Source organism: Cebus imitator, unplaced genomic scaffold (assembly GCF_001604975.1).
Source record: "Cebus imitator isolate Cc_AM_T3 unplaced genomic scaffold, Cebus_imitator-1.0 Scaffold82, whole genome shotgun sequence".
Lineage (NCBI taxonomy): Eukaryota > Metazoa > Chordata > Mammalia > Primates > Cebidae > Cebus > Cebus imitator.
In genome coordinates, this window is record NW_016107397.1 from 8,647,050 (window position 1) to 8,663,087 (window position 16,038).

The 16,038-nt window shown below is 48.1% G+C and overlaps 1 protein-coding gene across 1 annotated transcript in view; it reads right to left on the reverse strand.

The window, feature by feature from the left end:
• The window catches only part of SDK1 (sidekick cell adhesion molecule 1), a 982,297-nt gene that overhangs the window by 123,467 nt on the left and 842,792 nt on the right, over nt 1–16,038 (reverse strand). The window contains exons 26-28 of the mRNA XM_017533779.2: nt 11,105–11,220; nt 8,945–9,134; nt 6,645–6,743 (exon numbers count right to left, since the gene is read on the reverse strand). Coding sequence (XP_017389268.1) covers nt 6,645–6,743; nt 8,945–9,134; nt 11,105–11,220 — 405 coding nt within the window. The remainder of the gene's footprint in view (nt 1–6,644; nt 6,744–8,944; nt 9,135–11,104; nt 11,221–16,038) is intronic.

Sequence of the window (16,038 nt, forward strand, 5' to 3'; positions counted from 1 at the left end):
TTTTTGAGACTGAGTCTCACTCTGTCACCCAGGCTGGAGTGTAACGGCGCGATCTCAGCTCACTGCAACCTCTGCCTCCTGGGTTCAAATGATTCTCCTATCTCAGCCTCCCAAATAGCTGGGATTACAGGCATGTGCCACCATGCCCAGCTAATTTTTGTATTTTTAGTAGAGACAGGGTTTCACCATGTTGGTCAGGCTGGTCTCGTGTCCAACCTTTGGTAATCATTTTGCTATGCATATGAGTATTCAACAAACCCAGATTTCCATACTCAATATGGGTTTTTCGTTCTGTGATTTCTGCACAACATACCAAAAATGTGTTTTCCCTTTAGAAACATGAGTTTTAATAACTGTGGCCCAGTGCGGTGACTCACACCTGTAATACCAGCACTTTGGGAGGCCAAGACAGGTGGATCACTTGAGGTCAGGAGTTTGAGACCAGCCTGACCAACATGGTGAAACTCTGTCTTTATTAAAAACACAAAATTAGCTGGGCATGGTGGCACATGCCTGTAATCCCAGCTACTCGGGAGGCAAGGCAGGAGAATCGCTTGAACCTGAGAGGTGGAGTCTGTGGTGAGCCAAGATCATGCCATTGCACTCTAGCCTGGGCAACAAGAGAGTGAAATTCTGTCTCAAAAAAAATTTAAAAAAAATAGTGCACTGTGTGGTGGTGCTGCCAGGCCTAAGTAGGAAGCAGGGGGTTTGCAGTGGGGTCGCCCTTCCCTCCCCTCCCCTGACCTTTAGGATGCAGCCCTGGCAAAGCCCCTGTGAGATAATGTATGCAGATTGCAACGCACAACACCATCCACTGCTAATTGCAGAAATCTGGGTTCTTCTTTTCTCTCTGATCTGGTTCCCTAGGCACTGGAAGAAAATTCCTCGGCCTCTGTGTTTTATTTGTACCTTCCTATTATTTGCCCTAAAATAAAGATAATATCATCTGGTCCTCACACCACAGTTTGCTGAACATAAAGATGAATGGCTATATCTTACCTCGACACGTTTAAAAAGACCTAGACTCGATGGACAAAAGAAGACAGCTTTTTTTTCTGTACATTAATGGCACAAAGGAGCAGCTGAGTAACAGTCCTTGCATTTTTAGAGAATAATGATAGATGGTGTTCAGAGATAAGAGAGTTTCCGTGGAAAAGGCTAGTTATGCAATTATAGTTACAGCGAGATCAGAAACACCTACGTGCTGAATTTCAGTGATGCAAGGCCAGAACAGTGGTATGTGCGAGGGAAGAATGAACAGGCCGAATCAATAGCAGCAGTAAAATGTGGCCTATGAGGAGCCCTATTTTTAAGGTTATGGGTGAATTATGATAATACAGGCATTAAAAGGAGCAAGGCCAAGTACGAGACATATTGATCCAAAGGGAAGATTAAAAACATCAGGTGAGAGGCCTGAGTGGGTTTCTGAATACACCTGGAAGACAGTGGAGGTGCTACACATTTAGACAATCAGAATCCAGAAAGGGACTGAGTCACAGGCATGAGATGAGCTCCAGAACTGTCCACTGCTCGAGACAGAAGAAGGTGCTCCTTCATGCTCAAGACACTAAGGAGATGAGATTGGTTACTGGAAGCCAGCAGGCATCTCAGCTCTGGGCCAATCTGAAGACTGATGCCACAGAACTACACACAGAGCAATGTGTAGGCACCTGTCTGGATGTTTTAGGTGGCTGCAAAGCCTTTGAGATAGAGTCTTGCTCTGTTGCCCAGGCTAGAGTGCAGTGGTGCGATCTTGGTTCACTGCAAACTCTGCCTCCCGGGTTCAAGCAATTCTTATGGCTCAGCCTCCTGAGTAACTGGGATTACAGGTGCATGCCACTGTGCCCAGCTAATTGCAAACTGTTTATAAATTGTACATTTCCCTGGGAAACAAAAGGCATAATCTGAGAGCTGCTGTTCAGTGAGACATCACTGGGGCCCCAGTGCTCAGGACCTCAAAGCATGGCCATCAGGAGCTCGTGCTGCTGATCTCTCTGCAGCTGCTGTCAGTGGGTGAGTTGGGAAGACACCCCCTCCAACACCCATGAATGGGTCAGAGAACCCACATGCCACTGAATTGCCCCAGCAGGCCCATACTAGCCAAGCCTAGGTGCCATGGCCCGTGGGTTTTACAGCTTATCCATCCAAGAGATGGGGATCAAAACGCTGAATTTCCAAACAGGGATCATACTTGCTAGAGCTCCTGATTCTTAGCGGAATTCCTGTACACCCTTCCTAATAAGCTAAAGGTAAATGTTAGGCCCTCGTGGGCAGGAGGCCCACTGACAGTGTAGCATCCCATGTGTCTGGCCAGGGCAGGCCCGCATGGATCTGAAGAGCTCACACATCATCATGTTAGCGTAATAGCAGTCAAGGGCATGAGGATTCAGCTGATGGGTGAGGGAGGGATGTCTGTACTTAGGGGGCTCCAACCCCACCCTCCCCAAGAAAGGTTCTAAATGCTAAAAGCGCTCCGCAGTAAAATATTTATGCAAATAAGCAAGTGTTTTCTCCTCTAGGCGCCTGCTGGTGGCTCACGCTGTTAATCTCTTTTGGGAATGCAAGAACATGTTTTGATATAGATCACAAAAGCTCAGGCGGCAGAGGTGTTTATGTACTCAGAAGGCTGAGCTGCCAGAGTGGGAACACTGATTCAAGGTCTCTGGATGTAAAGTGAGTCAGGTGAAAAGATGTTTTCCTTTCTCCCCCATGAACACCAATCTGAATTTGCAGGAAGTGTCTTCCCGTCTTTCCTGCAGCCTCCGAGGTTCAGTGTGCCGGCTGGAATGACACATGGGTGACAGGATACCCAGACAACACGCATGACAATTACAACCCAATGCTGCACAACAGACAAAGGAGGCTGGGCTGTGGGGTTGTCTGCCTCACAGGTAGACACGGTGCTGTGTGATTCTGCAATGTTCTGCCGTGGTTGGAGCGCTCAAAGTATTTAAATGATCACCTTCTCCTTACCTGGGCTTTAGTGCTTTCAATGACCACAATCAAAATCCACACCTCTCTATGCACATTTGGAACTCTCTTGGAACCCAAACAGCCTTCTAAGTTTTCTTTCTCTTGTCAGCAAGAACCGTCTGCTTCAGCAACCAGAGTCACAGAGAATAAAGCAAAGCAGCACACCACTGGTGCATGCAACATAAACACTAGGACCAGGCAGAGCCCACAGTGATCCAGGAGGCACATGAATAGCTCCAAGTTAAAAGAGCCTCTAGCCTCTGCTGGTGCCAGGGAAACGATAAAGTATTCAATGTGATATGGAAGCTAACATTTACTCAGCATTTACTATGTGGCAGGCACTGTTCCAAGTACAACTCATTTCACCAGTGAGCAGGGCAAAAATAAAATGTGCTTCCCCTTTGAGGGATGGGGAAACTGAGGCATGGGAAAGCTAAGAAACACACCTAAATTCACCCAGCTAATAAGCATAGGCTGAGATCTTAGTTAGGTCTTTACCCATGCTGCCAGCCTGCTTGTCAGCGATGCACTGTTTGAAACACAGGGGAAAAGAGAAGCAGGCAGCCCCAAGGCTCATGCCATCTAACTGCAGACTACAGCTGCCTTCTTTCTTGCTGTTTAGGTGAAGCTGTAATGAACATCCTTGTGCATTTCTCCTTGTGCACACAGGCAGAATTTTTCTACGGTGAAGGCCTGGAAGTGCAGAGCTGCTGAGTTGCAGTGTGAACGCGCTCACCTTTCCTGGGTATTGCCAGAGCACTCCCCAAAGTGGTCGCACCAACTCCCGTTCCTAGCAAGAGTGTATGGGTCTTGTTTCTCCACATCCTCATGTAAACTTGGCATTATCACAGTTTCTTATGGTTCCAAATATGGTTAATGTGAAATGGAATTTCATTGTTGCTTCAATTATTATTTTACAGTACTCTTGCCATTAGAAAAACAAATGTCAGAGACACTCTGAAAAGTAAATGACAGATGATAAAATCAGCTAACCGGCTCACTTGGGCCCCACGCTGTGCCTGCAGGAGTGCTGAGAACAAGCCTGACCAGGTAGACACGTGTAGGAAGAGGGGCAGTGAGGACCCGGGCCTACAGAGGACAGCCGCATGAGTTCTCAGGAAGAGCAGAGGCCCTGGAGAAGCGGGCATGTCAGGCAGAGGGCCAGGCCTAGAGCCGGCTGAGGCCAGAGCCTCCCCACAAGTGCAAGGAAGCGCTTGGTCAAAATCACAGCACTAGAATCTGAGCACAGGTCGGTCTATGGTAAGAGAGAGGCACAGATGAAGTGTGTGCTTTGTTCCTGCACCTCTCCCACACCTTCACACTCCAGAACTGATTTGTGGCAGCCTGGTAAGGTGACAGTGAGTGGATGGAGATGACCACAGAGTGAGGACTTGCCAGGAGGGTCTACCAAGGCTGGCAGTGGGAGCTAGCGGCCCTGCCAAGGTAGAGGTAGGGCTGGGGCAAGCCTGCTTCTTCATGGGGAACACCATTCTTGTGGACTCCTGTGCCTCTGTCAATGTTTCTTGTTTTACAGCATGCTGGGTTCAGATCCCGCATAATCAGATATTAGCCCTGCTTTTTCCAGAAAAGGCTGAAGCCTGGGTGCTGTGCAGAGGTGGAGGCCTGCCTGGGTGGGGCTCCTGCAAATCTTTTCACTACAGCTGCCTGCTGGGCAGACCATATCCTACCCCAAGACTGAGCTCATGATGCAGGCACCAGATGTAGCTGGGAGCTCCCTCTCCACTGGTCCAGGTCCTGAAACGCTCACCTCCACAGTGGCTGCTGTGGCTGCTCATCTGAGATTTTAGTAGCAGGAACCCACAATTCCAAAGATCACCTAATTCAGAAATGATGTACTCAGAGCCAAACACTTCTATCTAGCAACTCCAGAAATCACATAAAGGAAGAGGCAAAGTGAAAATAGGCCACAGCCTTTTTGCGCAGAAGACTTAGGAAGCTCCAGGCCGCCTCTCAGGGAAGCAAGAGCTCAATAAATATTTCACTCTGTGTCCACCCTTCTCAGGCTGCCAGAGTTATTACCTAAAAGGCAAATCTGATCACGCTGCTTTCCCACTCAAAGTCCTTCGATGAATTCCTGCTGCCATTCAATACAGGCCTCCAAACTTTTTTTTAGAGATGTGAAAGTTTTTCTTCAAACTAACTATTAGAATCCGAAGATCAAATGCAGGCAAAACTGGCGAGTTTTACCACCTGTTTGTAAGTTCGGGTTTATAACTTTACTGTAAATCACCTAGAATACAGGCTAGCCGAATCAGGGGTCTCCTGTGTGTCAGGATTCGGTCAATATCCCAAAAGCTAACCTGGGGCTGGGGCAAAGTTCTGTGCCTGCCGCCCTTGCCTCTAATAGGCCAGTTTAAAATGTCCAGGTCGCAGGGCCACATTCTCCAGGGCACAGCAGGGAACTCACAGCAGCTGAAGACCTGGCCCAGCGTCCATCTCTACCCTTGGAGCTGTCAGTGCTCCTACAGGCTAAAAGCACTCAGTCTTGGCTGAGCGGACACCCCTCTTCCCTTCTTCCAAGGCCACCACCTATCTCCAGATCCCACTCAAAAGGAGCCTTCTAGCCACAAAGACCCCACAGAGAAGGAGCTATATGTAAGGCATTTAATGAAGCCTTTCCAGGTTGTTTATCTCACTGTATTCTCACCGTGTGTCTCCCTTACGGGACCATGGGCGTCTTGAGGACAGCCATGCCCTCATTCATTCCTCACCCCCTACTGTGTGTACCATGCCAGCACAAAGTCCTTAATTTGTCTCTGTGAAAGGGTGAATGAGTAAAGGAACTGGGGATATTTTAAAATATAATTTGCTGCTTTAGGGAACTGGGAAAAATTAAGGCTTTTCATCAGTGTTAGCAGAGCTGGTATGCTGGCTGTAATGTAAACAAATTCCCTGGGACATGAGGCATGTGCTTCATCTCAGCAGCTTCTTACAAGGACTGGGTGCAAGCACTATAGCAGAAAGATGTTTCCAGGAACATGGGAGAAAGATGTTTCCAAGTCTGCATCTTCTATGAAAAACTAGCCTATTTCCCAAACCACATCAAAATAGCAGGATACTTCAGAGAGGAAAGGAAGATTGATGTTCATGGTGTTGCCATGAACCGCAAATGAAGGGAAGAAATTCCAGGTTGACAAAACATAAATTTCATTCCATACCAAAAACCCTTAGTACCTAGCTCAGAAAACAGCCAAGAGGACCATGATTGCCTCAGTTCAGAAAACTCTAGGCTGCTGGAGACAGGCTTTTTTTAACCTCATAAATATCTAACCAACAGGGAAGAGATCATCATTCTGACTGCTGTTTCTCTCCTTTCAAACACCACTACTCCTTTTTGTCTTCTTCTTTGGGGGACAGGCTCTCTCTCAGACTGGAGTGCAGTGATGCAATCTTGGCTCACTGCAGCCTCAACTTCCTGGGCTCAATCAATCCTCCCACCTCAGCCTCCCAAGTAGCTGGGACTACAGGCACATGCCACCATGGCTGGCTAATATTTTTAGTGGTTTTTTTTTTTGGTAGAGATGGGGTCTCACAATGTTGCCCAGGTTGGTCTTGAACTCCTGGGCTCAAGCAATCCACCTGCCTCGGCCTCCCAAGGTGCTGGGATTACAGGCATGCACCACCACGCCTGGCCACCACTGCTCCCTTACCAAGGATAATGCCGTTGGGTTCCTCCGGAGGTTGCCACACGATCCGCACCGAGGTGAGTCTCACTTCAGGGAACACGAGCCTCACTGGTGGGCCTGGGGCTGAAGGGAAAACCACAGTGATTCAGATGTCAAGACCATGTTCCTTGGGTGTGTGACAGGTTATACAGGATTGTGAGGGCCAGCTGCATACAGTCACTACCACAGACTACACTGTCGTTGGTTTAGAACCCTCTGAAGTTTTGGACCGATGACTTTTGGAACCTCACGACTAGTATGGCTCCCTCAGGATCTTGAGAAAACACTTCACTTTAAACCCTGCCCGTCTGCTTTCTATGACTCAAAAGCAGGGCTCCTGAACTATGCCAGGAACAGTGTGAGTGTAACCAGCATGCTGAGAAACAAGTATACCAGTTGCTGAATGACTCTGAGAGCAAACATCAGGTTGAGAGAGAAGATTTCCCTCATCTGAGCTCAGATCCCCTTACTGGGTTTGACATCTGCAAAGCAGGTGGTAGATAAGGTGGCCTGAAGTTCTTCCCAACTCTAACGGAGGTTACAATTTCTGATGAAACAACGACTTTATCCTCAATCACTCTTCCCGTAAGCATGCCACCTCTCTCCCGCATTGTCCTAGAAAATTAAGAGTTGATGTGCGCAAATGCATATAATAATTCTTGCGTGCGGTTCGGTGCACCGATAATTCAAAAAGCAGTTAGGTGTGGTGGAGCTGCTCAATAATAGGGTCAGAGCCCTCATAAAATAATATTTACTTAAACGTACAGACAAGTAAGTGTGTGGCCAGTATGAGAGCTTCTTGTTGGAATTAATAACTGATTGATTCCCAGATAAGAGGCAATGGGCATGAAATAATCAATATGGAAATAAAAGGCTGTGCTCGTCATTCTAGGCCTCTGAGTTCTGCCCCTGGCTATGACGCTGGAAACAGTATTTTGAAATTTGAACGTGTGTCATGACACCTATTCTGGGGTGAAATAAATGTCTGAAGGAGGCCACAGGCTCTCGCAACTAGGACTAGGTCACAGATACGCAAACACTGACTTCAGCGTTAAGTGGCGTTGCTCCCCTGAGCCCAGGAGAGGGCTGGAATGAGGAGAAGGGCAGTGAGAGAGGAAGAAACAGCACTCCAGGACTCACCAACGTGTGCGTCACGATGGGTAGCTGCAATGGGCCTGGTGTTAGACATAGTTTCCAATATGCCCCTTTTTACTTTCATTTGGGAAACCTGGAATGCACCGCACTGGAGCTGCAGATCGCTTTGCAAAGAAACAACATCCACATTCCCTTCCTCTCCTGGATCCCCTTCTAGCCTGAGAGGCTGTGTCAGGGAAGGATGGACAAGACCTTCCATAGGGCTCCTTTCTCTCCCTGAGGCTGGGCTCAGCTCGGGGATGGCGCTCTCTGAGTCACCTGAAGAGAGTGCTATCCACTCAGCAGTTAAGAGAGTTTCCAGGCTAAGTTAGTTACTTAGCAAAGATGCTTAAGGAAACCTACAGTCATTTCACTTTTTCAGCTGCTTCTGATGATCCCCAAGGTGGGTGTTTTTGGGGGAGGGAGATCAGTATTTCTTCCCCTGATGTATTCATTACAGTCTGCTTAATAATGAAAATGTAACGGCGCTAACCTTTACCTCTTTGACATCTGCAAAGCGGGAAAACATATTTACGGATGATTTAGACTTCCATAAAAACAAAGCTGGCAAGACGTGCTTGTTATTCAGGTCTGGAAACACGGGGATCTGGGGACCTTGGGGCGTCAAACATGGGGCTTTCTACAACTTCTAATTATCTCTCATAGTGCAAACGGTGAGACCGGGGCGGTGCCAAGATAATTAAGGCATGAGGCCCACTGTGGATTTTTTAAACTATAGTTGTCCCCTCTTGTCTGCAGTTCAGGCATCCCCTAGGGGTCCTGGGCTGTGTTGCTGGATAAGGGGGCGCTACACTGGGTGTGTGTAGCCCCGGCCAAGAGGAGCGTCCACAGCTCACATCCACAGCTCAGCCCAGCCCCAGCGTTTACTGCCTCTTCCCAGCACTGCCCACAGCAGAGTTATGAGGGAAACTCTGCACAGATTCATAATTAGGCTGTAAAAATCCACTCCAGGCTGAAATTGGCCATATAAATGCTCAGCGACTGAAAAATAATTTTGTTTTGTTTCCCTCAACTGCAAAAGAAAGTGGTTTGAAAATTAAGTTAAAAGCGACAACAACCCAAACTGTTTGCATTGGAAATGCCAAGCTGGGAGGCTGCGAGGCCCCCGAAGGCACGAAGCCTGGACATACCGTCATCATTGGTGCGCTCCAGGATGAGAGGCGTGCTGGGGACCCCGTTCCCGATGCGGGTGAACGCCAGCACCTGGAGTTCATAGAGCACAAACTTGCGCAGGCCTGCCAGCAGCGCCGACTGCGTGTGGTTCCCTCGCACCACGTGACTCCTGGGCTCCGCATCCAGGTCTTTGGCCCGGAACAGAATCTGTGGCATCAACACAGTAGAGGGTTATGAGGCATCGGGTGCTGGGAGGGACCTCTGTGGCACAGGGCAGGCCACCGTCATTATTCAAGGCCTAGCCAGCTGTGCTTTGTCCCTGAGGACAGCTGCCTGCAAGGCTAATCTGTACCCACTGGCGTTGAGGGAGGAAGGTGGTGGTAGAGTGACTATGCTCCAGGGGATGTTGAGTTAGCGTCCATGGCTTGGCGAGTCTGCTGCCTGGTCATAATTTGCATGGTCTGAGGGCCCAAATGCAGCCATGCCAACCACAGCCACTAAAACAAAGACTCGATGATGGACACAGACACAATCTGCTTCCTGCCACAGGAGCCAGCAGCCCACTGGGTTTCCCAGCCATGGAAGCTGGGTTCCTGCCCCAGAAGACCTGCTGTCCCACACAGATGGGAGCTTCATCCTCCTTGGGCCATCTGCAGCTGCGCAAGCTGTAGGTACCCCACCCCAGGCTGCTCTGCACCCCACCCCAGGCTGCTCTGCTCGAGGGTACCCTACCCCAGGCTGCTCTGCTCCAGGGCACCCTACCCCAAGCTGCTCTCCTCCAGGGCACCCCACCCCAAGCTATTCTCCTCCAGGGCACCCCACCCCAAGCTGCTCTGCTCCAGAGCCTCCTACGAAGCCCTCACTCAACACCCACCCTCTCTGAACTACTCCCTGAGATCAGGGACCTGGAAGGCCATAAAGGACAGAGTCATCAAAGAGGCATTTGAAAATAGCACAGCAAGCATGTTTCTGTGGGCCCCAGGAAGGTAGTGTGGAATTTTGGTCACTGTACCCACTCAATGGGACTGCCATGTGTCACAGAGATAGTAGGGAGAACTTAGAATGCCCAGGGAAGGTGGAAGGCATAGGAGAGCAGGCGAGGGAAGCAAAGAATAGGGATGTGAAGTATGGAAAGGCAGAGGAGACACGCTCAAAACACAGGGAGCAGCAATGTGACAAGCATGGCCTTGCTGGCTGGGTCCAGAAGTGCTCATTCTGATGTCTGGCATTGCTAAGCCAAGGAGCAAATGGGGAGACAGAGCCTGTTGTCCCTGGGGAAGACAAAGGGGTTTTAAAGGGTTGGGGTAGATGCATGGAAGATGGAACCCAGAAATGGTGCCCCAGAGAAGCTGGAACAGACCCAACCCTTCCAGCTGATGCCATTGCTGGGACTGTGAGGACACACATAGAAACCTTCACACAGTGATCTACCTCTCCCAGCCCTTCACATGAGCAGGGTGTGCTGTGTAAAAGACCCAATGAATTCTCACACCAACCCTGGGATGAAGCTACCATTGTTTTTCCCATTTTACAAGTAGGGAGACACAGGCACAGGCTTTCAGTAACTGGCCCGCAGCACCGAGGCCAGCAAGGGCAGAGCCAGGCATGGCCCGGAGGTCAGTTCCCCTCCTGCTGTGCTTTCCTTCAGGCACCCTGTTTTGGCATTTGTGATGTGGTTATACTAATGCCTAATTCCCAGACAGCAATGAGGCTTAGATAAGACAACTGGGTGCATTTTTTTTTTTTTTTTTTTGAGATGGGTCTCTGTCACCCAGGCTGGAGTGTAGTGGCATTATCTTGGCTCACTGCAACCTTTGCCTCCCAGGTTCAAGCAATTCTCCTGCCTCAGCCTCCTGAGTAGTTGGGATTACAGATACGTGCCTCCATGCCCTGCTAATTTTTTTGTATTTTTAGTACAGATGGGATTTCACCATGTTGGTCAGGTTGGCCTTGAACTCCTGACTTTGTGATCCACCCGCCTTCACCTTCCAAAGTGCTGAAATTATAGGAATGAGCAACCATGCCCAGCCAACAACAGGATGTATTAATAAAAATCACAAACTGGCTGGTGCTGCAGATCTGTGGGAGAATAGAAGGCTCATTGCTTTGGGGGAATGGCACATGGTAGCATTTCCCCCAGGCCACTCTACGCAAAGGGAAGTCACCCCATCACACACCTTGTAGCCCAGTATGAGTCCATTCTGGTCCTGCTCTGGCACGGAAGCCCACGTCAGTAAAATCTGGGTTGAGCTGACAGCCTCAGCTGACACGTTTTCAGGGGCTGCTGAAGGAACTGCAAAGAACCAGTGAAGTAGATTGGCATCCAAAGTCTAAAGCTTCTACAAATAAAGATCCAGTTTTCACCCAAATAATCAAGTTGTCCTTGAAACAGCAATGTATTCTGAGCATTCTGTAGTGATCAGATTAAACCTGCAAGAGTATAACAGACATGTAAATCTATTTAATATTAGTAACAAATTCCATAAATCCTGGGTATTTAGCAGCTCAGCTTTACCTGAGTCCACCCAGCAAGAAAAACAAAGAAGATGCTTGGTCTGTTTGCTGTATTAACTTGTAGAAACTGCAGACTTTTATCTCAAGTAGGAAATCCTCACTTTCAGACATACGCCAGTTCACTGACAGCTCTAAACATGGTATTCCTTGACAGGGACAGGAGAGGCTGAAGAGAGGAGGGGACATGAGGATTTATATAAAAGAAGGGAAAGGGAGGGCAGATTGACTAGGTGCTTATCCGGTGCCTGTCTGTGCCAACTGCCTTTAGTTACGTAATTGCATCTAATCCCACAATGATCCCAGTGAAGTAGGTATCATTACCTCTTTTCTACCAGTGAGAAAACTAAAGCTGAGAAAATTGCATTCATCCATTTTAACGAATGCTTTTCTACAAGGAGATGGGCAGCAGAGGCCAGCCATGCCCTTCTTGACCCATGCACATGTAAGATAATTTTCCTTTTTTTGAGACTGGAGTGTAGTGTTGATCTCGGCTCATTGCAACCTCCACCTCCTGGGTTCAAGCAATTCTCCTGCCTCAGCCTCGAAAGTAGTTGGGATTACCGGCATGCACCTCATACCATACCTGGCTAATTTTTGTATTTTTAGGAGATACAGGGTTTCACCACATTGGCCAGGCTGATCTCGAACTCGTGACCTCAAGTGATCTGCCTGCCTTGGCCTTCTAAAGTGCTGGGATTACAGGTGTAAGCCACCATGCCCGGCCCACATGTCATATCATTTTCTTACTTTCATGCAATCTCTCTTCTGTCTACACTATCAATGAACTAATTTGTCTTGATAGGTTTGCAATGATTCAGATATAATGTGTATGAAAGCAATGAAAGCAGTGAAACTTTAAAAGCAAGGGCATTATATTCTAGATAATCTCCATTTGCTCTGTTAATTTTCTTATGGACCCATTTAAACTTCAAACGCCATTCAGATAAGAAAACCTGGACCTGAGCTAGCCTTCAGCAAAGTCAGAGAAGGCACTGTTTATAAACAGCAAGGAGGAGTTGCTCTCAGTTGGGCCTGAAGATCCCACCACACTTCAGGGCCACCATGGTTGAAAAAGGAGACACTTCAAGTCCAACATGTCCTATGGGGGAGAGGTACCATGGGAGTCCTCAGAGCAATGGAGGCTCTGGGAGGTTATTGCTTGGTGGTAAAGTTTCCTTTTGAACTCGGGTGGTCTCCAGGATACCCAGGGAAGTAGCCTGGGGTGACGGAGTAAGGCCAGACTTGGTGGAAGCCAGGGATGCTGCCCTGATCACCTGTGTCTCAATTGTCCCATTTGTGAAACGCTAAGCCTGGCCACCTTCCTTCGAGTCTTCTCCCTCTCCCCTCTTGGTGGCCAGCACTTGTTGGTCAACAGGTGTTCAATAGCTAGTTGTTTTGAAGAAAGTGAAAGGAGATGCTATGACTAGTCCTAACCTATAGAGTGAGAATGAAAGCGAACTCTGAGAAGTGCCTGGTAGGGTGCTGGCACACAGAGGTGAGTGGAAGCATCTGTTTCCTTCCCCTTTGCAAGCTACTAGGGCTCCAAGAACAGCAGGATGCACACATGCACCTCTGTAGCAGAACACTCGCAGGGCTTGCTCTGCTCTTTCTTAGACTTATCCATCCATCCATCCATCCATCCATAAATCAATCCATTCATCCATCCATAAATCAATCAATCCATCCATCCATCCATTCACTCATCCATCCATCTATCCATCCATCCACCCACTCACCCATCTATCCATTCACTCATCCATCCATCCATCCAACTACCCATCTATCTATCCATCCACCCACCCATCCATTCATCCATGCATCCACCCACCCGTCTATCCATTTATCCTTCCACCCATCCACTCATTCATTCATCTACCATCCATCCATCCACTCAACCATCACTTATCCATCTATTCATTCACTTATCCATTCCTTCAGACATTCAGACTTCCTCCTCATTACACAGAGACTGAGAGGGTAGCAATGTTATTTAGTCTAACATCAGGGGTGGGGGGACTGCACAATAATGCAAACTGTGACATTTGATTGTCACACTGCATAGGGTGGGCCCCCAATCCAATATGATTAGTGTTCATATGAAAAAAGGAATTTGGACACAGACACACACATAGGGAGAGTGCCATGGGAGGAGATGGACACAACACACAGGGAGAACACCGTGGGGACATGGGAGGAGACAGACACAACACACAGGGAGAACGCCATGGGGACATGGGAGAGAGGCTGCCCTGGCCATGGAACTACCAGACGCTGGAGAGGGTCTGAGGACAGATCCTTCCCAAGGCTCAGGGGGATCATGGCCCTGCTGACACCTCCAGCTCAGATTCCACCTTCCAGAATGGTAACAGGATACATTTCTGCCATTTAAACTACCCTGTTTGGGGTATTCTGCTATGACACAAACACAGTTTTTAAGACAATGCCAGTGTTGGTTTGCATCCTGGAAGAGGTGTTTTCATGCTGTATAGCAAGCTTCTCCCCTCACCATCAAACAGGCATTTTTGTAGACAAGAGAGGGGCAAGAAAGGGCAGGCCTATAGCAGGCCATAGCCTAACAGGGCCAGCGGCTGAAGATGACTAAGCCTCAGGATGGGGGGTCAGCGATCTCACCACACCCTGTGGGGTCTACCCAGAGGAGAAATCACAGAGGAGCCTGAAGAGCAAAGATCTGAGATGCCTGCCCCCAGGGAGGGGCACGTTCCCTGGTCCTCAGAGCCCTGGGAGTCAGCATCTCTCCTGAACCCTTCTCTCCCTACCATGCTGGGCACCTTCCCTGCATAGGCATTAGATCAGCTGTCGAGTATAGGTCAGTGAGTGTGTCCACAAAATAGAAAACTCCCAGTTATGCCTGTCACTATAAAATCACAGTGAGCCCCCTTGTATTTCTGGAGGAAGATGTCAGTCAGTCCAATCTTCCCAAATATGTCAGTTGAGTCATTCATTCAGTTATTCAGTGTGTTAATAAAACAATATCAATTTATTTGAGCAGAGCGCTGTCACAGAAATGGGAGACTTGCAATGTTAAGTTTGCCCCATTCTCCAAAGAAGAAGGGGGCTTGCCACAGACGCAGCCCTGGGTTCCTGGTGCCTTCCAGCTATGGCTCCACCTGGCTTACTCCTGCTCCCTAGGCCTGCACAGAGCTCCCACAGGATGTCTTAAATACCACCATGGCTGTTAGCAGGAAATGGTTGCACATTGTTCATATTATAAAAAAGATAGACAGGCTGAGCCCGGTGGCTCAGGCCTATAATCCCAGCACTTTGGGAGGCTGAGGCGGGTGGATCGCCTGAGGTCAAGAGTTTGAGACCAGCCTGACCAACATGGAGAAACCCTGCCTCTACTAAAAATGCAAAATCAGCTGGGCATGGTGGCCTGTAATCTCAGCTATTCAGGAAGCTAAGGCAGGAGAATCGCTTGTACCCGGGAAGCAGAGATTGTGGTGAGCTGAGATTGTGCCATTGCACTCCAGCCTGGGCAGTAAGAGTGAAACTCTTGAAAACAAACAAACAAACAAAATTGATAAACCCTGAATAAACTATGAGCTAAAGGGGTCATTAACATTAAAAAAAGGTAAATTTAAATTTGTAATGTATCTGACTTTATTTAGAGTAAAATAAGAATACCAAACACACTGTATGCCCAAGACGTCAGTACTAGGTCCTAAAACCTCTGTCCCTGTCTGTAAAAAGAGAGGCCATTGCCACAGCAACATATATGTTCCACTTCTGTAATCCTTAATGCTTCCTGTGGGTCACTCTTTGAAACTGTAAGTGCCCAATTCTCCCTATAGACCTACAAATCACAGCTGTTTTCCTAAGATGTGGCAGGATGTGCATCTAGTTACTGGAGAGCCAACTGTGCCCTCGAAGAACGAGGGAAACCTGGGGATTGCAGCAGCTCAGACACCTACTAGGCTTTGAATGTGGCTGGATTTCTTACATGGAGACAGGGAAGTGAGGCGGCTAAAGGAGAGAAAATGGCAGAGTTCAGGATAAAAATTTCAGCAAATTCAAATTCTCCCAGGACAACATCTGTCCTGGAGTTGGAAAGTTTTCAAGAATTGAAAAAGAAACATCTTACCCATCATCTATTTTGAGGTAGATGCAACTCCTTTTCTAACCTTACATCTTATGTTTTGAGATGCTCTTAGGAATTCCCCTTTCATTAAAAACAAAGCCATTCCATGGCTTATTTTCTCCTTTATTTTTTTCTCTCCCCTCTGTAGGATTTTACACTATGCAGTTTGTTATTACTCCTCATGTGGTCTCTCTTGGTTTTTAGGGCCTCATTTGTCGTTAGAATATATCATAATATATCATAACATGCCAAAGAATCTGTTAAACTGCACTTGAAAACTGTAAACGTCACTGAAATGTGGCTCCAAGTGTTCTGCTCTGTGTTCCTTGCATGTTTTCAGCACTCCTGCACACTGCACCATTCCTAAGCACCTAGGAGCTGCTATCTCCATTGAGGGGAGACTTATTTCAGAAAAAGGGTAGTGGTTTTATTCTCTCTCCAATCCCTCTCCCTCTCCATTGGGTCCATTTTACCATTCAGCTCTGACAACCCCTTCAC